Raw genomic sequence first — 22427 nt, 5'->3', positions numbered from 1 at the left:
TGTGTGTGTGTGTGTGTGTGTGTGTGTGTGTGTGTGTGTGTGTGTGTGTGTGTGTGAGTTTAATCCCAGGGGTTTTTTCTACCAGGCTTCTTTGAAGTCAGGAGAGGTATACGTGTGATTGATAACTTGAAGCCAAATTGTATCTTCATGTTATGAACTTAAGTTAGACAGTGGCAGTGATTGTCTTGGCACATTTCTTTGTATTCCTAGTCTGGTGCCATCTTCTCAAATGTGGAATGAGCAGATGGGGGCAGATGTTAGTTCAGGTCTCTCGGCACTCACCTTCTTCCGGAACCAGGATGGCAGAGCACAGAGAGTCGGCCAGGGACGCAGACAATCCTGACTCTGCTACAAACCCTCTTAGACGTCATTTAACATCTAGGACCCTCAATTTTGTTGTCTGTAAAATGGGAACCATGCCTATCTCATAGAATTGTTGCAGATATAGAAATTAAAAAGAGATGCACCTAGCACATAGTATCTCAGTAAATAGTAGTTTTCCTATCAGGATTCTTCTCTGCTTTCTGAAGAACAGTGTAAGTCATCCCTTTTTGTCCCCATTTTATGACTAGAGGTATGCTTTGGTGGTGGGATTGTAATCAGTACATTCTCAGTGGCTACGTCCTGCCGTAAGTCCAGCATGGCACCGACTCCACTGCTGGGTCCACCCCCTTCCCTCAAGCTTCTGCAGATTTTGTGTTTATTTTGATCCTGGAAGGTTCTAGCAGCACACATCTTACTGCCCTCCTCTTTCCCCTTCAGTCAACTAGACAGTTCATCACCCTGTCCGAAATGAAATCTGAGCAGGACTCTAAAGCCAGATACCTCAAGGAGCTTTTCTTCCTTCTCTCCTTACAGGTTGTTTTCGGGTAGCCTCCTGCTCTCTCCCGCTTGCATGACACAAGTTCCCTTTCTTACTTAGGCACCCTCATTCTTGAATTGCCAATTAGACATGAATAACCCAAGATGAGACTGCAGTCTTTTCCTGATATTTACCTTTGCTCTTGCCCATTTTTTCTTTGTCCATTTTTCATATCGCCATATGTAAATTGTCATACCTATTTGTCAATATGTATATCTGTCTATATCTAAATCTGTCTCCCCCCATCCTTCTGTGTTCTATTTGCCAAGGAGACCCTGACGTTCAGTGCTCTAATTCGCCTGTCCTCAGCACTGCATCCTGTCACTCTGGGCTTGCCATGAGTGATGTGGCCACCACCCCACGTGCCATGGTGGGGACCTTAAGCACAGCCCTAAGAAACGGTGTGCATCAGACGCCACTTTGAATGTAGCTCATTGGTAATGACCCTTGAGAAGGGTCTGTCAGACATGCTCCCACTGAATACTTGTTCCTATGTAGATACATTCTTTTTTGATCTATTCTTCTAGACAGGGTCAGAGAAACCATTGCTTTGACTTCTTAATTTTTAACAGCTTTACTGAGATAGCATTCACATACCACACAATTCAGCCACTCAAAGTGGACATTTTGGTGGTCTTCAGTGTTATTCACAGAGTTGTATGGCCAATGGCACAGTCTCAGGGTTGGACTCGAGGAAAGACTTTTATCCCCTCTGGTGAGTGGGGTGGAAGTGGCTTCAGCCCTGCTTAAGTAGAGCCTGCGTGGCGGTCCCTGCACTGTCCCTGTGTCTGTACAGCTGGGGTCGACCCAGCTGCCTAGGTCAGACTCTGCCCTCACCACCCCCTTGTCACGTGGCTCAACAGCAGAACTGACTTCAGTGTGCTTCAGTTTCCTCAGTAATAAAATAAAGAGAATATTGTTCTCTACATCCAAGAACTGTTGTGAGGATTAAAGCAGTCACTATATGTGGTGCCCTTGGTGCAGTGCCAGTTCCAGAGGTAATGCTATGTCAGCATGCTATCAACACTCATTGACAGGTTGGAGAAGGGGTAAAACTCTATCTGATGTCACATTTGCGTTTCTAGGGTGGACCAGTCGTACCCAGTTTGAAGAGACATGGGCCACCCTCCTTGGTGTCCTGGTTACCCAGCCCCTCGTGATGGAGCAGGAGGAGAGCCCGCCAGAAGTAAGCTGCACATGACTCTGCCTTCGCCGACTGGCAAACAGGCAGCAATGACAGCTCGTAAACCTTTGCTGGTGGGCAAAAGGAAGGCAGCAAGCCAATGCTTTTCTGTCTGGCCTGATTTTCAAAAAAGTAGCCAGATCATATCTTGACTGATGTTCCAGAGCAGGGACAAATCTCCCTGGGCTTTGGGTCTGAGATTGCTAGTGGCTGGAGTGCGTTTCATTATGGTGTGTTCCATGTTAGAATCAGAAAGATTATGTTCTTTCTTGAGTTCTGTTTATTTATCAATACTCAGAGGGGTATAGGTTGAAATAAAATGATAAGGCACTTTATAAAGGCCATGTGTAGTACCTGGGTTTTTTTTTTTTTTTAATTGGTTTTCAGAGATTTTATTAGGCCTCTCGAAGTGTTAATGTACATTATGCTAATATGATGTTAATAACAACCATGCTCTGGTGAAGCAAAGCCCAAGGTATTGAAAGTCACGGGATGTGAGTCCTTGCTTCTGATAGAAGGTGTGGTATGAACTTGCCGAAATGACAGTTCACAGGATGGATATATGATATATCATCAAGATTGTCTTTAAATTTATCTGTAGAAACTAGCAGGTTGTTGTATGCAATGCTTCTAAAATTAATGAAGAAACTTAAGGGTAATTTCTTAAAAGTAATTTACATTTGGAGTTTTGCGCCCATAGGAGTCCGTGCTTTGAAAAGTGGACATTTGCCCATCAAATTTATTTCAAGGCACAGATGTGTGGAGGTGCTGCCCTATGCCTGGTGAACATAGGCTGACAAGAGTCCCCTCATAGCACTTAGGACTTCTCTTCCTCCCTACGAGGCTGTGTGGCCTGAGGGTTCTGTGCACAAGTAGCAGCAGAGCTGGTGGTTGGAGCCTTGCTGCTCATGCTGTTCGTGTGTGGGCTGTCCTTTCAGGAAGACACGGAAAGGACCCAGATCCACGTCCTGGCTGTGCAGGCCATCACCTCGCTGGTGCTTAGTGCGATGACTGTGCCCGTGGCCGGCAATCCAGCTGTGAGCTGCTTGGAGCAGCAGCCCCGGAACAAGCCCCTGAAAGCTCTTGATACCAGGTTTGCCTGAGTTCCCCTGTGTCTCCACGGTATAGCCGGTGCCCGGGACAGTGAGGTTCCCCCCTCAGGTGACCAGCAGCTCCACCCAGGCCCTCTCCTTTATTGCCAGAATTAAAACAAAAGCACTGTGCATGTGGCCTTGCTGCAAGAGGTGCAGATCCACAAGTGGTTTCATGGCCAGTCAAGTTGAAAATGCAGTGTAAGCTTACGTAGGGGTTATTGAGTATTCGGGGGAAGACCCTGATAGAACACCCACACAGGATTCATGGACTCACTTAGAAAGTGAGTTTCATCTGGTATTGTACCCGGTTCCTTTTGGCCAAGCAGAGGGCAAGTTCAGTGTTTTTCACTTGTATAATTTTGAGGGAAGTGAGATATTCTTCACCCTTGTTCTGGATGTTAGGTTTGGGAGAAAGCTGAGCGTTATCCGTGGGATTGTCGAGCAGGAGATTCAAGCAATGGTTTCGAAGAGAGAGAACATTGCCACCCATCACTTGTACCAGGCGTGGGATCCTGTGCCTTCTCTGTCTCCGGCTACTACAGGTACCTGGGAAGGGGCTGTGGACGTGGTGGGAGCACGTCGGGAGCGCAAGTGTGGCTCATGTCAGATGCTGTGGTGCTAAGTATGATGCCCAGTTCATAAGCAGGAGTCTCATTCAAGCCTGGGAAAATCTCACAGTCTTAAGGAAACAATTAAATCTCGAATGAACTAGAAGCATGGTCTCTTACCAGTAAAGTTGTGGGAAGAAGCAAAAGAGTTCCTAGAACTGACACATTGGCGGCCTGCACAAGATGTAAAAGGCGAATTAGTCACTCACGTGAGAAAATGAACAGAATTCATCGAAACAGTCAGAATCTCTGATTCTCATGAGAAATCCTGTGTGGCAGGAGCAAGCCTGTGTTCTCTGACAGCCCCGTGGGGCCGGGGCACGCCTGGGTCTGAGCTCCTCACGCCCCATACCTTCGGCATCTCCCTGGGCCCCGGGGGCCGTGCTGCTCAGGTGCCAGGACTCCAAACAGGCCTCCCAGCTGTGTGCTTGCCTGTGATAGCCACTGGAGTTTGTCACCCTGGGTTAAAAGAAGGGAATCTTCTGGGGTTTTTTTTTTTTTTTTAATGTACATTTTTTGTTGAACAAACAAAGTTTTGTGAGTCCCTAGTTTATTACGAATTTAAGTTTAAGCACGTCGAAGGCTTTACTTGCAAAAGGTTCTGTATGGAAGTGTGGTGTATTATGTGCTCCCAGACATGTATTAGGACATTGAATTAAACCAAGCACTGTGAACTTGGACGGCCACGGACCCAGCCCTCAAAGAGCTTAGGGGACAAAAGGGCCAATGAAAAATGGCCTAACTATCGTAGAAGGCAGAAGAGGGGGCTCTGGGGAGGCACAGGCAGACAGCTCCTGGGGCTCCAGGGCAGCAGGTGCTTCCAGGGAAGGGGGGATCGGGAGGCCCCTTGGAGAGGGTTAGCTCGGGACATTCAGCTGGGGCTGGTGTCCAGGTTTGGGGGGTGCCAGCAGAAGAAAGTGAAGAGGTCGTTTGGCCTGGGGCACAGAGGATATGAGAGGGAGGGACCTGGAGGGTATCATCCTACACCGTGCTCCTGCTGGGTGCACCTGGACAGCCTGGGCACCCAGGCAGGGTTCCAGAACGTACTGTCCAGCAAAATGGTCATCGGGGCCCCACAGAGCACTTGCCTGCTGAGACTGTGGCCTCGTCTGCCATGCTGACTCTCTTAAGCTTTTGCCACTCAGCCCACAACTGGTTCCCAGGGAGAACCATTCCTCAGGGCCCAGGGACAGGACAGCGGTGTGGGGAACTGAGGAATGAGGGATGAACACTGCAGTCTTGTTTGTTACAGAGAAAAAGTGACAGTCCAGTTTGCCTACCGGTCCTGCCAGCTTGACGGGTTATACAGTGATAAGGGGAAGGAACCCCCAGACCCCTGGGGCTCTGCACAGCCTGGGCCGTCTGGCCAGTGGCAAGGGCCTGCAGCTCAGGGCTGGTGCCGGATGGGCCTACGTGCTTGCAGGTGTGTGCAGGGTGGTGGTCACAGTGCTGTTCTTCCCAGGTAACCTCATCAGCCACGACAAGCTGCTGCTGCAGATCAACCCCGAGCGAGAGCTGGGGAACATGAGCTACAAGCTCGGCCAGGTCAGTCTCACAGCCCCCACATCCCAGCGTTGGCCCTGGTTGTCAAGTGGCCACTTGACATATCTGGGAGAAGAGTTAAAATACAGAGGAAGTTTTACTTTTGTTTTTATTTATATTTTTTATTTGAAAAAGGTTTTAAGATGTTTTGTATGTACTGATAGAGGTGTGTCTGAAATTTGAAAAGTGAGATGGTTTGAGTTAGACCTTAGGAAGAACCGGGAGAGATGAGGGTGAGGACGTAGAGTGGAGTCGGCTGAAGGGCTCAGGTGGAAGTGGACACCACTTGGGCCCCTGGTCTGATGGACCACAGATCTAGCCAGGACTCCACTGGCTCCGAGGGGAGTGCAATGGCACGGCTCTCAGTGTGCAGATGGATGCTCAGCCACTTCCTGGGCAGCTTCCATTGGTCTGCACTTCAGGCATCCCAGCACACGGTGGCACATGCCACAGGGCAGGGGGTGTGTGCACGAGCGCTTACAGAAGGGCTAGGCTATAGTGACCCACCGACACCTTTCTCTCTGCTCACTGCTGTCTTCCTCTCACTGTGTTGCTGGTTTATTTAGAAACCAATTGTGCAGGACAATTAGTTTTATTTCAGAAGATAGTGCGTCAGGAGTGTTTGAAAACAGTTGTTAGTTCTGAGGATTTCCTATTCTGAGCTCTCAGCAGGCAGCCTTTTCAGCGGAGTCCCCAGGTGCCTGTCCCTGTCCCCTGTCCCTGTCCCCTGCCTACATAGCATTCCTCTGGTCCCATTAGCTGCCTGCCCCTGGCCCCTGCCTGCAGGGCATTCCTCTTTTCCAGTTCACTGCCTACTGGCTTCAGTGAGCAGGAATCAGGAAGCTGCTGCACCAGCTTGTGTTTTTCTAGACTTAGTTGGAAGAGGCCACAAACTCTTCTGTTCTTTTACCTTTTTAGAGAAGTTTCTCCCCCAAATTAAGTGAAAGTGGTCATTGGAAGGCGATGTAGATTTATGGAGGGAGGTGTGTTTCTGAGGGCAGGTTGTACGTGAGGCCTATGGCTCATTGGGTTCCCATGGCCACGTCCTGGGGCCCCTGACACTGGGTCTGTGCTCAGGCTGTTTCCCTGACTCTTACTTCCCTCAGTGTTTTTGTCCACATCCAGCCCTCTGCAGGCTCAACGTAGTGGCTAAAATACTATTCACCCCTGCCCTCTCTGGGATGTTCAGCCCCCCAGGGCCACTGGACTGAGCCACTGCTGGTTTTGGGGCCAGAGGGGCCAGAGGCTTGGTTGGGGGCTGGGCGGGGGAGCACAGGGGCTGCTCTTCTCAGCCTGAGAGTGGCTTCTGCAGACTCACAGCCTGCCTGCCCACTCGCTTACCACAAGCTGCAGGGTCAGAGGGAGAAATGGCTGTGTGTGCTGAGAGTAGGAATTGGGGCTGGGGTCACCAATTATGGAGGATAGTTTTCTAGAGGACCAGGCAGAAGGGAGGCCCCACACACTATGCTGACTGCGTGGTGGCTTTTGATCTGGAGCATGCATTACAGAGGCACAAGGGAGGTCTAGCCCTGCTCAGCTGGGCCCCTCTGCAGGGACGGGGTAACTGCCTCTGCCAGCCACCATGTCGCCCTCTTGCTGGGTTCCTCCTCCCTTCCCAGCCCACCATCTCCAGAAAAGGCACATTACCTTTTGCATTCTTAGGAGATTTTTTGTTGTTGTTTTTTTGTTTTTTGAGATGGAGTCTCGCTCTGTCATGCCAGGTAAAGTGCAGTGGTGTCATCACAGCTCACTGCAACCCTGAACTCCTGGGCTCAAGCGATCCTCCTACCTCAGCTTCCCAAGCAGCTGGGATTAGAGGTGCACACCACCACACGTGGCTAATTTTCTCTATTCTTGTAGAGACGGGGTCTTGCTCTTGCTCAGGCTGGTCTCGAACTCCTGAGCCTAAGCGATCCTCCTGCCTCGGCCTCCCAGAGTGCTAAGATTACAGGTGTGAGCCACCGCACCTGGCCCTAGGGGTCTTTTTAAAGCAATTAATTCAGACAAATAGGGTTTACTACCACAATGCCAGTTAGGGAGGACTAGAGTTGAGAAGAAGCCCCTGTGGTGGTTGCATGTTTCCCAGGACTTCATGCACATGTCACTTAGAAGCTAAAGCATCCCTTCGTAGAGCTCTTTCCTTCACTCCTCAGCTGCTCCTGTGGGTCAACTGCCCTCTTCTAAATCTTTAGCCTGGGGTTGGAGTGTTCCGGCAGCAATGCAGCCCCCACCCCACCTGCTCTGTCAGCTCTTCTGCCCATAACCTGGTGGGCCTGAATGGCCCCTGCTAAGGGACAGGCCATTCAAATGGCAGAGCGGTGTCATCAGTCCAGGGGGCCCAGGCCGCACCTGCCCACAGGGACCTGATGCCTTCACCCCAAGCACTGACTCGAGTGTCCTATTCCTGTGACAGGTGTCTATACACTCTGTGTGGCTGGGGAACAACATCACACCCCTGAGGGAAGAGGAGTGGGACGAGGAAGAGGAAGAGGAGGCAGATGTCCCTGCACCTTCATCACCACCCACATCTCCAGTCAACTCCAGGTTTCCTATTGGCATTTTTCTTTTTTACAGAAATTTGGCATTTCTTATTAGTCATTTGATTTGTTTGGGGTGCTTCTTGAAATGAACCTCTCATCTCATGTACGGGGAAAAAACCCATCTCGCACATTTTGCAGGAAGCACCGGGCTGGAGTTGACATCCACTCCTGTTCCCAGTTTTTGCTTGAATTGTACAGTCGCTGGATCTTGCCATCGAGTTCAGCCAGAAGGACCCCAGTCATCCTGATCAGCGAAGTGGTTCGATCCGTAAGTTTGTCTTCCCGTCCTCTCTCACACGTGCCCGTGCCCCTGTGTCCCCCCACACCCACATACAGTTTATAATCTCTTGGAACTTAGAAAGCAACTCTTACAGGTTCACAGATATGGGCTGATAAATTAGTATTTCACAAATTGGCGAAGGAACAGTTTTTTCCGTTTCTGATCCGGGGCAGGTCGGTACTCTTAAACACAGCGAAGGCATTGTAGGCATGCCACATTGCTGTCTGAGTCCTGAAGGCTCCTGTCCTCTTCTGCTCCTCTCCTCTAGGGCCTGTGACACACACAGTCCCAAGGCTCGGGACCCACTTCTTCTTCTTTTTTTTTTTTGAGACAGGGTCTTACTCTGTTGCCCTGGGTAGAGAGTGCAGTGGGCTCATCATAACTCACTGCAACCCCAAACTCCTGGGCTCAAGGGATCCTCCTGCCTCAGCCTCCTGAGTAGCTGGGACATAGGCACCATCACGCCCGGCTAAGCAGGCCCCACTTCTGAGAAGCAGCCGTTCCAGGCTGTTGGTCTAGGGTCCTGCCACTCTTCAGTTAGTGAGGACCCCAGAGGCATCTGTTCTGTGGGTTATGTCTATTAGGATCTATAGGATTGGAAATAAAAATGGAGAAGTTTTAAAAATTGTTGCTTACTAATCCATTTGAAAATAATGGTAACTTTTTAAGACTAGTGAGAATAGCTTTATTTTACATTTTTGTAAATCTTTTTGATATCTGGTGTATTAGAAAGCAGCTGTGGCCTCCAGGGAAGGGCAGCCGCTGCCTGCAGACACACTCCCCAGAATGGGCGCTCATGCCCGGTTGAGATCCGCTGTTAGTTGTAACGTGGAGAACTGAATGTCAGAGAAGGGAGTGCTGGGGAGATGAAGAGAATACCTGGCAAAGCATTTATTTCTGACACAGACAATTGCCCATTTCTGTCCTCCCAGGGGTTTTGAGGGCCTGTCCCCATACGCTGTAGGAAGGGCTTGGTATTTTCAAAAATAATAAATGTAGCTCTTTTCCATGGTGACTGCTACGGGTGAGTGACCCTACGCGAGTGGAGCTGAGACCCCAGTTTGCTGCCCCCATCTGTGGTGTGTGTGGAGAGACATTTTAAACCCGACATTCAGCGACTGGTTTTTTTTTCATGTTTGTGTTTACCCTGTATTTTAGGTTTCCAGGTTCTTATTGATTTCTTTTCCCAGTCAGGGCTCCTGTGAATTCCCGAATTCTCTTCTGTCTTGGATGTTAGAGCAGCATTTTTGATGCATTACTTACGTTCTAATAGCACAGTTCTCCCCCTTATGCTAATGTTTCGTGTCTCCAGCTTCTAGTGGTCTCAGACTTGTTCACTGAACGCAATCAGTTTGAGATGATGTATTCGACGCTGACAGAACTGCGGAGGGTGCACCCTTCGGAAGACGAGATTCTCGTGCAGTATTTGGTGCCAGCCATCTGTAAGGCGGCTGCTGTCCTCGGCATGGTAAGCAAGAGCTGGTGTGGAGGCGGAGGCTGCCTGTGCTGATGCTGCCCGGGCCCACTGTTCCTTGAAACCTGGTGTCGGCCAGACGTGCTGGGCCCAGCCATGTCCTTTGAAGGCCCATCCTGAACTAAACTCCCACAACACATGTGAGCCGCAGCACTGTCAGCTGGAGAGGATTCAGTTACTGTCAGTGCCGTTCCATAGGCCACCGTGACGTGTTGTCCCCCTTGGTTTGCTATGTCATGACAGTAGCCTGTCCCCACAGGACCACGGGTGTGTCATGGCACTGGGGTAGCATAGGTGGCGCAGACGTGGCTGGTTCTCCACCCTCTGCCCTGCAGATCCCCTGTGCTTCTCAGCTACATAGCCTCCTCCTGGGGACCATTTTGTCATGGTGGCCCTGCATTTCCGCTCCCAGAATCTGGATACTGCAGTCTGTTCTTAGCATGAGGGCTGTCTTAGTCTGTTTGGGCACCTTAGACTGGGTAATTGATAAACAGAAGAAATTTATTTCTCACAGTTCTGGTGGCTAGAAGTCCAGGATCCACGCACCAGCAGTCTGTGTCCGGTGAGGGCTACTCTCTGCCTCATAGATGGCACCTTCTTGCCGTGTCCTCACATGGTAGAAGGGCTGCACCTTGGGCCTCTTTTATAGGGGCTCTAATCCCATTTTTGAGGACTCCACCCTCATGACCTAATCACCTCCCAAAGGCCCCTCCTCTTAATACCGTCTCATTGGGGATTAAGTGTCAGCATATGAATTTGGGGACACACATTCAGACCATCACAAGAGTCTTTCAGGTTCCTCCTTATTCTGCTTCTAGTTTATCAGGATTCAGCCAATGGTGATAGCACCCATATTCTGTGTGCACATCACCACATAGTATTTGCTAAACGTACAGCAGATAAATATGTGAAAGTAATTTCCTGTGGGCCCTGACAGGATATTAGAACTGGCATGGATTATTCTTTGTCATGTAGCATTATCCAGTAATTGTGATGTTTCTTACTCAGATGTCCCTTGGAATTCATTTTTATGATAGCAGTGGAAACTCATTTCTCAAACATGTTCCGGGCTGCCATATGCCAGGCATTTGGGGCCACTGGTGAGGTTGGCATGGTGGTGCCCACCGCGCCTGCCGCATGTTCCATACACAGTACTGTTGCCAGGAACAGCCATGCTGTTGTGACAGTGACGATGTGCGCCCCCGCTGCTGCAGCACCAGCATTTGCTAAGCCCTTCCTCCCATACCCCCATCACCTCTGTCCACAGATTGACAGGGGCAGCTGGCTGTCCAGGTCACACAGGTGTGACAGAGGTGGGGTGAGCCCATGCCTGTGACTGGGGCCTGACTCTCCTCTTCCTGGCTGCTCCCTGTAGGGTCTGTGCCCCAAGCCAGAGTGCTAGCGTAGGTGTCTCCCCTCGTGGGTGGCCTTCAGCCTGGTGCCATGCTGGTGACTTAGGAGCCGTCCAGGGAGTAGAAACAATGAGTGCCTTGGTTTTCCTCTTCCACACGGCTCTTCAAAGTGGACACCCTCTGGGTGTTGCTGAGGCTGATGTCAAAGCAGCTCACTCGAAAGGGGTACTTTTTTCTCTGTGGGGAGTAATTGTGTTTTTGTGCTCAGGCCCAGATCCCCCCAGGCAGATGTTGTGCTGCCAGTAAATCAAATGAGTAATGATAATTTCTAAGAACAGATCCCAAGGCAGGATGGTGCATGGACACTGATTCCCAGTTCTGTGCACATGAATGTTTTTTCTTGGAGATGATCATTTTCTGGCTGGGCGCGGTGGCTCACGCCTGTAATCCTAGCTCTCTGGGAGGCCGAGGCGGGCGGATTGTTTGAGCTCAGGAGTTCGAGACCAGCCTGAGCAAGAGCGAGACCCCATCTCTACTAAAAATAGAAAGAAATTAATCGGACAACTAAAAATATATAGAAAAAATTAGCCGGGCATGGTGGCACATGCCTGTAGTCCCAGCTACTCGGGAGGCTGAGGCAGAAGGATCGCTCGAGCCCAGGAGTTTGAGGTTGCTGTGAGCTAGGCTGATGCCACAGCACTCTAGCCCGGGCAAAAGAGTGAGACTTTGTCTCAAAAAAAAAAAAAAAAAAAAAGATGATCATTTTCTGTGAAGGTTTTCAGTATACTGTGCATTGGTGCAGACGCTGTCATTCTAAAACATGTGAGTTTCTTTTGAGAGATGTGCCCATGGTTGTGAAATCTGCACCCCTCTGACAGCACATCCTGGTTTTGTGCTTTCAAAAGTGAGACCGGGGGGCAGGGCTGGGAGCCGTCCTTAGGAACGGCCACAAAGCCCATGGCTGTGGGCGGGCAACAGCTTCAGGGTCATTTCCCTGTGGAAAGGCCACTACCGCAGGCCAAGAGCCTCGTTCCACAAAAAGAAGAAGCCACCTTGACACACAGTCGTCCATCGGAATTCCACATCCCATGGTCTTGGATTGAAGAAGGATGGCATTCTCTGCCAAGGGCTATTTTCTCTGAAGGTCTTCTCTTCACTGTTAAGGAGTAAACTTAAGTGAAGAGCATGGCATTGGGTGTTTAGGTCTGTACTTAATTCTGTTATGTTTAGAATACTAAGTCAAATTTATGCTATTGTGGCCCAAGATAGCACAGACTGGTGTTGGAAGTCCCCAAGACTACCCCTAGGTTTTTGCTAAAAGGACTCAGAGCTAGGATTTATCACAACAAAAACACACAAAGGGAAAGGCACCTGGGACAAAGTCTGGGGGAAACCAGGCTCGATTTTCCGGAATCCTTTCTCAGGGGAGACACACAGGGTGCATTTCATTTCCCCAGCAGCAGGTGCGTGTGAAGTGCTGTCACCAGGGAAGCCAGTTAGAGACTTAGCGCCAGGGTTTTATTGAGGGCCGGTCACAGGGGCACCCTCTGCCTGGCACATACTGAAACTCCAGACCCCCAGGAAGTGACAGGGGTTCAGCATAATCCTACTGCGCACAGCTGAGGCACAGGGAGCCTCTCGTCAAGTTCCCAGATGACAGCCCGGGCCTACCTGGCACACACCCTCTCTCAGGACAGTGTCGGGCCTGCCATGTGACTCTCTTCTGCACACTGGCCTTCCACCTTAGTGTGAGGGCAGCCCTCTCTCGACTGTGGGGGAAGTGGGCCACTGGGACTTGCTGTCGTTCATCAGGGAGGCCTTTTTCTGTGTGCATGTGCCCAGGACAAGGCTGTGGCAGAGCCGGTCAGCCGCCTGCTAGAGAGCACACTCAGGAGCAGCCACCTGCCCAGCAAGATCGGAGCCCTGCACGGCATCCTCTACGTGCTGGAGTGCGACCTGCTGGACGACACTGCAAAGCAACTCATCCCGGTCATCAGTGACTATCTCCTCTCCAACCTCAAAGGAATAGCTCAGTGAGTGGAGGCCCGGCCAGGGGTCTTGCAGTGGGGTGGGGAAGAGAGTGACGTCACACCTCTCAAAAGTGCACTCCAGGCCAGGTGGCCAGCAGGTATTGGTGGGAACCCAGGCAGGCACCCTTCTTACAGGACCGTGGGTGAGGCCAGTGAGATACAGGGACGCAGAGGCATTCCGGAGGCTGTCTTGGGTACTCTCCCATGAGACAGGAGCTCCTGCCTCTGTACCCCACTCCCGTGTGCTTAGCACACTCCTCTGTGCATCCATCCCTAACTCCTTGCCAGGGCAGTAGCCCTCGTTCTCTGTCCGCGGAACCTGTTCTAGTTGCCCAGCTCTGCCTCCTCCTGCAGCTCCCCTCACCTGATCCTGGGCACCCCCAGCATATCCCTTTTGTTTCTACTCTGACCCCAGCCTCACCTTATCTAAAGGCAGCTGTACATGTGAGTCTGCACAGATGTGGCCCTTATAAAGCATAACTAGTGTCAGAACTCCTTAGAAAGTAAGACAGGCTCACCGTACTGTGTCTTGCAAGCATGGGGGCCTCTGTGACACACTGGTCCCACCCCTACTCTCCTGAGGTCACAGAGGCTTGGAGCAGCAATGGGCAGTTTTTCTAATTGCTCCTCCCTACAGAAGCTGTCTTTAGAACCCGCCCTCATAGGGAGGGTAGAATTTCCTCAGGCACAGACACCAGGGAGTTGAGGGCAAGCCTTAGGAGCAGAGATGGGTGGGGGTGGCGGGCAGGAACAGCCAGTTGTCCCCTTTGACAAGCAGGTGGGTGATCTGGGAGTGGGTAAGGTTAAGTGGAAGGTTTGGAGTGAGACGGGGCGGGTCTGGGGAGCCCAGGCAGACATGGGTGCAGTGGAGGGTGGGGCTCAGGTAGCAGGGAGGCACAGGCAGGGGTTGGGATGGGCTGGAGCAGGGAAGGTGGCTCACCAGAGGCTGTTGCTCTCATCCAGGCTGGAGCTGGTGTGGGCCTGTAGGGAGGCCCTTCTTGTCTATTGTCCTCGCATGTCAGGTGCCATGTGAGCAAGATGGACAGACAGCCTGGAGCCTGGCACGGACCTACATCACACAGGGGACACAGGCCTGCAAATTGAGGGGCACGTACGTGGGTGCAGCAGTGGGATCTTGGGGGCAGCCCTAGAGTGGATACCAGACCAAGGCAAGGCCTGGCCATGCTGACATGCTGCGGGTACAGGGGCCTGCAGGGCTAGGGCAGGAGTTGCACTGGGGCTGCAGGGAGCTTGCGGTGTCCAGGTGGAGAGCGTGAGCGGAGCTGGCCCCAGACCAAGGACAGAGGGGCTGGTGCCCGCACCTCAGCAGTGGAGGTGGGACCATGTGGCGGCCCATATGATTGTCACGTGGGTGAAAGGGTGTTGTGTGGCTCCTTTATCCACAGTGGCCATTTGTCCTATCAGGTCAGCCAGGTCCCAGGTCCCTGTGGCTGCTGTGGGGAAGGCAGGGACTGACGGGATCACAAGGTGACACAAACACATGAGGGAGTGCACAGGTCTCTTCGAGGGGCAGAGAGAGGGCACAGTGTCCAGTCTGGAGCTGGGGCGGTGTCCAATGGAGACTGAAATTTCAGGCCAGGTTGCAGAGGCCTGGAGAAGTCATTCAGGCTGGGCGGGCCCCAAGGCTGGCCTGAAGCTCTGCACTCCAGTGGGGGCCAGGCGCACTGCTGCCCAGTCTTTACCGCGGATGAAAGTGGCTGCCACGCATGGCTAAGCTTGGCTGTCATGTCTGTTTCCAGCTGCGTGAACAGTCACAGCCAACAGCATGTGCTGGTGATGTGTGCCACCGCATTCTACCTGGTTGAGAACTATCCTCTGGACGTGGGGCCAGAATTTTCAGCGTCAATAATACAGGTGAATGGGCCCTGGCTGGTCTTCCTCTGGACACAGGGAGCAGGCTTGTGTCCTTTTTCCTGTGGGATTGTACTAGTGGGTCAGTTTTGATTTGGGGAAGGGGGCATGAACAACCTGAGACTTAGAGGCCTTTCATCTTGTCCAGATGTGTGGGGCAATGTTGTCTGGAAGTGAGGAGTGCACCCCCTCTGTCATCTACCACTGCGCCCTCAGGGGCCTGGAGCGGCTCCTGCTGTCCGAGCAGCTCTCCCGGCTGGACGCCGAGTCCCTGGCCAAGCTGAGTGTGGACAGAGTGAACGTGCACAGCCCACACCGGGCCATGGCAGCCCTAGGCCTGATGCTCACCTGCATGTACACAGGTGAGCAGATATCACGGTCCGTGGTGCCCAACTCCTGCTCAAGGGAGACAGGAGCATGCTTGCTTGAGGAACATAGAGCCAGGTCCCCTCTGATTCAGCCCTGTGGTGTTGCCCTAAGCCAGCCCTGTCACCACGTGAGACAGATGCGAGAGCCTAGGGCAGAGGTGCGCACCCAGGATCGTGTCACTGTGCACAGGTGTCAGAGCCATGCCTCTGGCCAGTTGCCCCCTATGGCTGAGCAGTGGGGAGCTAGGCTGGGTTCTGGGCTATCTAGGGGCCCATGTCACCTGCTTTCAGACCATCTCCAGGGACTCGTTAAACATCTGTATGCACAGCACTGTCTGTAGAGCCTTTTGGGTCTTACAGATTATGTAACCCTCACGCTGAACACTTCTGTTTCAGGAAAGGAGAAAATCAGTCCAGGTAGAACCTCAGACCCTAACCCTGCAGCCCCAGACAGCGAGTCAGTGATTGTTGCTATGGAGCGAGTATCTGTTCTTTTTGATAGGTAAGAAATGAAGCCCACCCCCTTACTCATAAACTGCCCTGGAACTTTGGCCAGAAGTAGTTGCCTCCATGTGTCTTTGTGTGTCCTCTCGAGCGTCGCTGTGGTCCTGCCAGTGTTTCCCAAGCACACCCTGGTTGTGGGCTGGCTTGGCTCGGTGCTCAACCAATGAACAGATGGTCCTTGGACTCCAGCACTCAGGTGATATTGACAACTCCAAGGTTGTCCAGTGCTTGCCCGTCTCTCCTGAAGGCTGCAGGAACAGTGCATGGCACCTGGGCAGTGTGGCATGGGTGCCGGCATGATTCAGCTCTAGGAGGGCCAGGCGAAGGACCTTTTACAGGAGAGGTGCCCATAGTCCAAGCCTGCTGTGTCCTTCAGGGGCCGTGGAAGGAAGCACGCGGCACCTATGAGCAGTGGTGGGAGCGGCGTCAGGAAGAGTAAAGGTTAAAACACAGAGACACATCTTTAAGAGCCTACGTGATGGGCGCCTTGGCCTCCCAGCCTCCCCACCTTGCGTGCATTTCTGTTCAGAATTGGCTTTGCTTGCCTGTTCTGGAAAATGGTTTAGGGACTTTGTTGGGCTTTTTCTTGATGACAGGGCCCCACGTTTAGCTCTCAGGCCTCTCAGGCCAAGTAACATGATGGTCTGTGGCCTTCTGACACCACTCGACCTGTGATCTCCAATCAGGCTGGCCAGTGGGAAGCCATTTGGCTTTTCCCAAGAGCCACTGAGACAGACTTTGCCTGTGTCAGTCTTTAGCCAGATGAGCTGTTCTGAACAGCTGAGCATACGCTGGTCTCTTTCCATGGGAGTTTTAAAATGAGCCTCTGTGTCATTCTTCTGTCCACACATAGTCACTGAGCACCACTGTGCTGCCGGGCACTTGGGTGGTGGGGCACATGGAGGCGCCACACCCAAGTCCCTGCCTTCCTGGGCTTGCGGTCTGGTGCTGAGGAAATAAATGCTGCAGTGAGCACAGTTGAAGGGCATCTTCCAGAGCAGCAGCCACGCCCACCACAGCCAGCACCTGTAGGCGGGTGGAGCCAGGCACACCTGCCAGGGAGCCAGTTCAGTTTCTGGGTCACCACCGGTGCCTCTCAGTTATACATGGCTGTCATGCCTGTGCCAGCAAGGTAGTAACGGGACAGCTATCTTTCAGCATCGAAAAGGATACTGCTGAAGGGACATGTGTTAGGGTCTGTTGGGAGAAGAATCAGTGAAACCACAGATGGGGGCTGGGTTTGATAAGAAGAAAACATCCTGGTTGACCAGAGAGGGCTGCAAGGTGTTACAACGTGTTATGGCGAAAAGTTTGTGGAAGATTTTGATGTGGAAAATAACAAAAACGTAATGAGGGCAATTTTTTTTTGTTATGACTCTTAAAAGTTTCTTCTATAATGTCCCCAACCCAAACTATTTCTGCTTATTCGTTTATGTGGTTTTCAAACCCTCTTTGGATTGTCGGGGCCACATGGCTCCATGACTGGAGCCCGGCCTATGCCGAGCAGCCAGTCACCAGTGAGGTGGACAGGGAGAGCTGCGGGTTTGCCTGTTTACTCTCGAAATTTGTACTCTAGTTACCCCCACTTGGACAGTCTCTAAAGGTGAAGGGTACCTCCAGCCCTGGTTCCACCCCACTGGGGCAGGGTGGGAGAGCTGTGGGGAGCCTGGCTGAAGCTCTACCTATGTCCATGCCTCCTAGGATCAGGAAAGGGTTTCCCTGTGAAGCCAGAGTGGTAGCCAGGATCCTGCCTCAGTTTCTAGACGACTTCTTCCCACCCCAGGATGTCATGAACAAAGTCATTGGAGAGTTTCTGTCCAACCAGCAGCCTTACCCACAGTTCATGGCCACCGTGGTGTACAAGGTGAGGGTGTCTGCATGTGGGGTGGGGTGGAGGGGGAAGTCCACAGGGGAATTGGCCCCAGCGTTCCCGGGAGGGCCCTGTGCCTCCCCGGTGAAGCAGCAGCAGCCCTGTACCCCTGTGGCATGTTTGAAGAGCACACCTGCCCCACCTCCCTCCTGCTCCTGACCTGGGGTGCTTGCTCCTTCTCAGGTGTTTCAGACCCTGCACAGCACCGGGCAGTCATCCATGGTCCGTGACTGGGTCATGCTCTCCCTCTCCAACTTCACGCAGAGGACCCCAGTCGCCATGGCCACGTGGAGTCTCTCCTGCTTCTTTGTCAGCGCTTCCACCAGCCCCTGGGTCGCGGCAATGTATCCTCCCTGGGTCCCTGGCACTGGCCAGGCCCTGCTTACTGACACTCCTTGCACATTCTTTGGTCAATATCTAGGTTCGTGTTTTATGTTAAGGTTTTTGAAACCTAACCTTTGCAAAAAACCCCACAGATATGAAGATGACATGGGCCTCTGCCCCAAGGGAGTAAAATGTTGGCAGGGACACAGAAGACAGAATGCCCAGCCATTTGCTGACCAGGGGGGCTGTTGTGTGGCAGGAGTGTCGTAGGGCGGGGCAGCACGGAGAGGATGGTCTCTGCAGGCATCCAGCCCACTCCTGCACTCGTGCTGCTTCTCATTAGCTTTTGTCATTGTGTCTTCATCGCCCTCTTGGGGAAAGGCTTAAGTAAAGATCCAGTTCCCACCCCTAAAATGCTAGCTGCCAGGAGTTCCCCTTTGGCAGCCTTCTCCCAAGACAGACCACAAGAGCCTCCAAGCAGCACAGTTGTCCTGGTGCTGACAGCACAGCCTCGCTGGGCAGGCAGGGCTGTGGCTCTGCCCTCACTGCCGGAGCAGGCTCGCAGGGGCCAGCGTGCGCAGCAGCCAGCGCTGCGTGGGAACCGGGCCAGGTAAGTGCTGCCAGGCAAGCGCCCCACCACCCCAGTCAGCTCTGCCTGGCCCACCTCTGCCCTGCCCGGCAGCCCGCAGGCGTCCAGTGGGCAAGACTGCAAGAGAGCTGCTGGAGCCGTCAGGCCGCCCTGATGCTCTGGTGGCTCTCAAGCCTCCCTGGGCCCACTCTCGGGCTGTGTTGGGAGAGGATCTCCCCAGCCAGGACAGGGAGGCAGTTTTCCCCTTACTTGCCGGCTTCTCCCTTAACTCCCCGCCAGCCTCCCACACGTCGTCAGCAGGATGGGCAAGCTGGAGCAGGTGGACGTGAACCTTTTCTGCCTGGTGGCCACAGACTTTTACAGACACCAGATAGAAGAGGAGCTCGACCGCAGGGCCTTCCAGTCTGTGTTTGAGGTGGTCGCAGCTCCAGGAAGCCCATACCACCGGCTGCTGACTTGTTTGCGAAATGTCCACAAGGTCGCCACCTGCTGAGCCCGTGCTGGAGAGGCTGTGAGGCAGTGACGGCTGGTGCTGAAGCCTCCAGGAGCCTGTGCCAAGCGCCCTGCCTCCACCTGCCGGCTCAGTCACCGCAGGCTTCCGCTCATGCCATGGGTGGCCAGGCAGCGTGCGTGTCTTTGCTACGTGGCAGAAGTGCTCTTCGCAGTGAGGTGGCTGGGCAGGGAATGGCTGTGGTCTGTAGGGGTTGAGCCCAGGGCCTTCCAGAGAGCAGGAGCAGCTACGTTGCTGGCCCTCAGGCTGCAGCTGGTAGTGATGCCGGTGGACCAGGTGTTGGCCTTTCTCCTAACGCTCACATTTTGGTTGGCGCCAGGTTGCAGCTGCCCTTGCATCTGGGACGAAAGTCCTCCTACAGGACAGCCCCTCTGCTGTCCCGCAGGCGGAAAGCTCTGCCAGCAGGCTTTGGGAGCTCTGCCCTGCGTGTTCCCAACAGGCTTTGGGAGCACTGCCCTACGTGTCTCCAGCAGGGTGTGTGTGCCACACCCAGCGTGTGGATGCACAGAAGCTGCAGTGCACGCTGGGCCAGTGGCTGGGAGCGCCACACACCCAGCCCCATTCTCCCTTTCTCTGTTTTCTTCTCAGGATTTAAAATTTAATTATATCAGTAAAGATATTAATTTTAATGTAACTCTTTCTATGCCCGTGTAAAGTATGTGAATTACAAGGCCTGTGCTGCATGCAACAGCATCTGTGGAAGTGGACAGAGCCCCTCTGGCCACGACTCCCTCCCCTGCAGCCACTCACATAGCCCTCCCGAACACCCGTTGATGTTTCTGCAGCACATGTCCCCTTCGTATGCATTCACATATAATTGGAATGTAGAGAGGTGTTAGTGTTAGGGTGTCCACAGCAGGAGTCCTCCCTAGGGCCCCCTGTGAGGATTAAGGAGCACCCTCCACCACCTAGTGTGTAAGGGTATGGCTCCCCACGGTACTCTCCTCGGGCACAGACAACTATCCACGTTCACCACCCACCAGCAAAGTGAGGGATGGTGGCTTCCCTGTCACATGACTATGAGCAGCCTCTGTTGTGTCCGGAGATGCTGGTCCTGGGCTGGGGTCTGCCCCCAGTGCTGGCTAGCCTGTTTGGAGTCTGCCACCCCATGGATGTGTGCCTCACCCTGACAGCCCCAAGGGTGGCTGACCTGCATTTTATCCAAGCCCCTCTTAGTCAAGAGCAAAGCTTGGTGTCTTGGCAACCGTTAGTGACAGAGCACATCAGCCGCTGCCCTTTTTAGCTCACACATTTAGTCAGGAGAGTACAGATCTGTGCCCACTGGAGCCCCAGGGGTGGGGTGCAGACGGGGAGGGGAGAGGGGCTGCTTAGCTCATGGCCCCGAGTCAGCACCATGGCCCCATCAGAGCTGTTTCCAGGCCCAAAGTAGTCAAGTCACCAAAATGGAAGTGAGTCCTGGACTGTAGGGTTGCCCTTGACGTAGGAGCTGGACTGGGAAGTTGCATCTGCCATTGGCCGTAAGATGGGCTGGGGCCTCTGCTTCCTCAGCCCCTGGAGGCAGCCCCAGCTGGGTTGGTGACATCGTGCGGGTCGGTTCAGTCATGGACGTTGATGTTTGCGTATTTATCATGGTAAGTGGAGATGATTTTGGAGCTGTTTTCCAAAGTCTGTATAGGTGCTGCCTTGAGACCCCTTAGCTTTCTGTGTCCCTCTCTTGCTACTGCAGTTGGAAGGCAGCGGGGATGCAGGGTGGTCTGCTGCCACGCACGTGGGGGATCCCAGGGGACCCCCTCCTCAGAGAAGCCTCCACCAGGCCTGTGTGTGGCTTTCCTGCCAGCTTCCAGCAGAGGCCCCCCCCCACAAGACAAGACTGCCTTGTCCTAGTGTCGGGGGCTGCACGAATGGTAGAAATGGATCCAGTTTTTGAGGAGGACCTTAAGGGAATCTGCCAAATTCTAAGAAGAAGAAAGTTACCGTTCTCCCTTACTAGTCTGGGGCTCCCATTGCTCATCCTAGCTTTTCCCATAGAAAGCCTGTTTGAATGCTTGCGAATGATGGGAAAGTTCTCAGACCTTGTTGCTGCCCCACCCCAGGCTATTTCAGCAGCTCTGAGACAGAAGTATCAGGCCGATGTTGTTCCTGGTTAGATGTTTACATTTGTAAGAAATAACACTGTGAATGTAAAATTTGGAGCCATTCCCCTTAGAATTCATATTGCTGGCCTCAACGTAGAGTTTAATTGGCCTCTTGTTTACAATGTGATCTAAAACAGTCAGTCTTTAGCAAGGGGCTTGGAACTCTGCTCTGGCAGTAGGTCCCAGCCCAAAGATCTGCTTGCATGTTCCAGAGATGAATATGCGTTTATAAGTAAAATAACTTTACTCACGCATGAGTATACATGCATGTGCATATATGCATATCTATAATTTTATATTTACACACATACACACATCTCAAGACAAATATGCAAGGTCGCTACGAAGGCCTCTGTCAGTTTTCCTGGAAGTTGACTTTTCTCAGACCTGCTGCGTGAAGTCGCTGCGTGACTCACATCTAAACGGGACTCACTAAAAGTAGGGCCATGCGCTGCTCATTGAAATCCCACTGGAGAAAATAATGTACCTTATCAACTCTCTGCAGAAGGGACTAAGACTTGGTCAAGTTCCAAAAAGTCTATGGCACGTACCAATCATATTACCAATACACATTTTGTTGAAAATGTCATTAACTTGGTTGTCAAGATTTTTGCAGGGGGCGGTAGGGGGTTGTTTTTGTTTTCCTGCTGGGAATATCAGGAAAGCTTTTGATGAAACCAGGGTAGAATTATTCGGCAATGCATTTAAGCCACGTGCCTCCCTTCCCCTGCCGGCCCGTCTGGGTGTACGTAGGTGATGTTTCCAGCTGCCAAGTGCCCTTTATGCTGTTCTCTCTCATTTTTGCCAGCACATGTGCCCTTTCAGGAGGAAAGCGTGAAGCTGAAACACCTTGCAGACACCCAGAACGTAGCGTCAGAGAAGGCCCTGTACCCTACAGGACACCCCTCAGCACCTCCATTGACGGGGTCATCTCAGAGCCTCAGAGTGAGCAGCTCCTGGTGGAGCAGGGACGAGCCCTGCTCTCCAGCTTGGGGGCACAGATCCTAAACACAGCAATAACCATTTCGGGAGCTGGAGTGAGCTTGGTACTATGTGTTGAGGGAGTGGAGTTAGTCTTGTGCCACCTTTGAGCACCCTCCCTAGCGAATGTCCTCACTCGGGCTTTGTCCCTCCCTCCCTTCCTCTGCGGTGACTGCCCAGGACCTTGGCTGCTGGCCGGGGTGGACTTGGAGTTGTTTGGTGGGGCAGCATGGGGGAACGGGGAGAAAGAAGACCTCGAACCCTGCCAGGGCTCAGTGGAGCTTGGGATGGCTGCGGCGAGAGGGGGCCACTCCCTTACTGGGCCTGGTACTGCTGGGATGAGAGAC

At 52.7% G+C, this 22427-nt stretch overlaps 1 protein-coding gene across 2 annotated transcripts in view; it reads left to right on the top strand.

Annotated features, from left to right (window-relative positions):
• HTT (huntingtin) overlaps window positions 1–21368 on the top strand; it is a 160532-nt gene extending 139164 nt beyond the window's left edge. For both annotated transcript variants that reach the window (XM_012655049.1, XM_012655050.1), the window contains 14 exons: window positions 1948–2048; window positions 2984–3138; window positions 3542–3681; window positions 5210–5292; window positions 7703–7833; window positions 7968–8097; window positions 9422–9577; window positions 12778–12968; window positions 14726–14840; window positions 14986–15199; window positions 15602–15707; window positions 17411–17573; window positions 17763–17923; window positions 18772–21368. In XM_012655049.1, coding sequence (XP_012510503.1) covers window positions 1948–2048; window positions 2984–3138; window positions 3542–3681; window positions 5210–5292; window positions 7703–7833; window positions 7968–8097; window positions 9422–9577; window positions 12778–12968; window positions 14726–14840; window positions 14986–15199; window positions 15602–15707; window positions 17411–17573; window positions 17763–17923; window positions 18772–18985 — 2060 coding nt within the window. In that variant the 3' untranslated portion in view covers window positions 18986–21368. The remainder of the gene's footprint in view (window positions 1–1947; window positions 2049–2983; window positions 3139–3541; window positions 3682–5209; window positions 5293–7702; window positions 7834–7967; window positions 8098–9421; window positions 9578–12777; window positions 12969–14725; window positions 14841–14985; window positions 15200–15601; window positions 15708–17410; window positions 17574–17762; window positions 17924–18771) is intronic.
• Window positions 21369–22427: the final 1059 nt, after the last annotated feature.

This window comes from Propithecus coquereli, unplaced genomic scaffold, assembly GCF_000956105.1.
Source record: "Propithecus coquereli isolate 6110/MARCELLA unplaced genomic scaffold, Pcoq_1.0 Scaffold459, whole genome shotgun sequence".
Taxonomy (NCBI): domain Eukaryota; kingdom Metazoa; phylum Chordata; class Mammalia; order Primates; family Indriidae; genus Propithecus; species Propithecus coquereli.
Note: the sequence above shows the minus strand (reverse complement) of the source record. Positions and strands in the feature narration are given on the sequence as shown.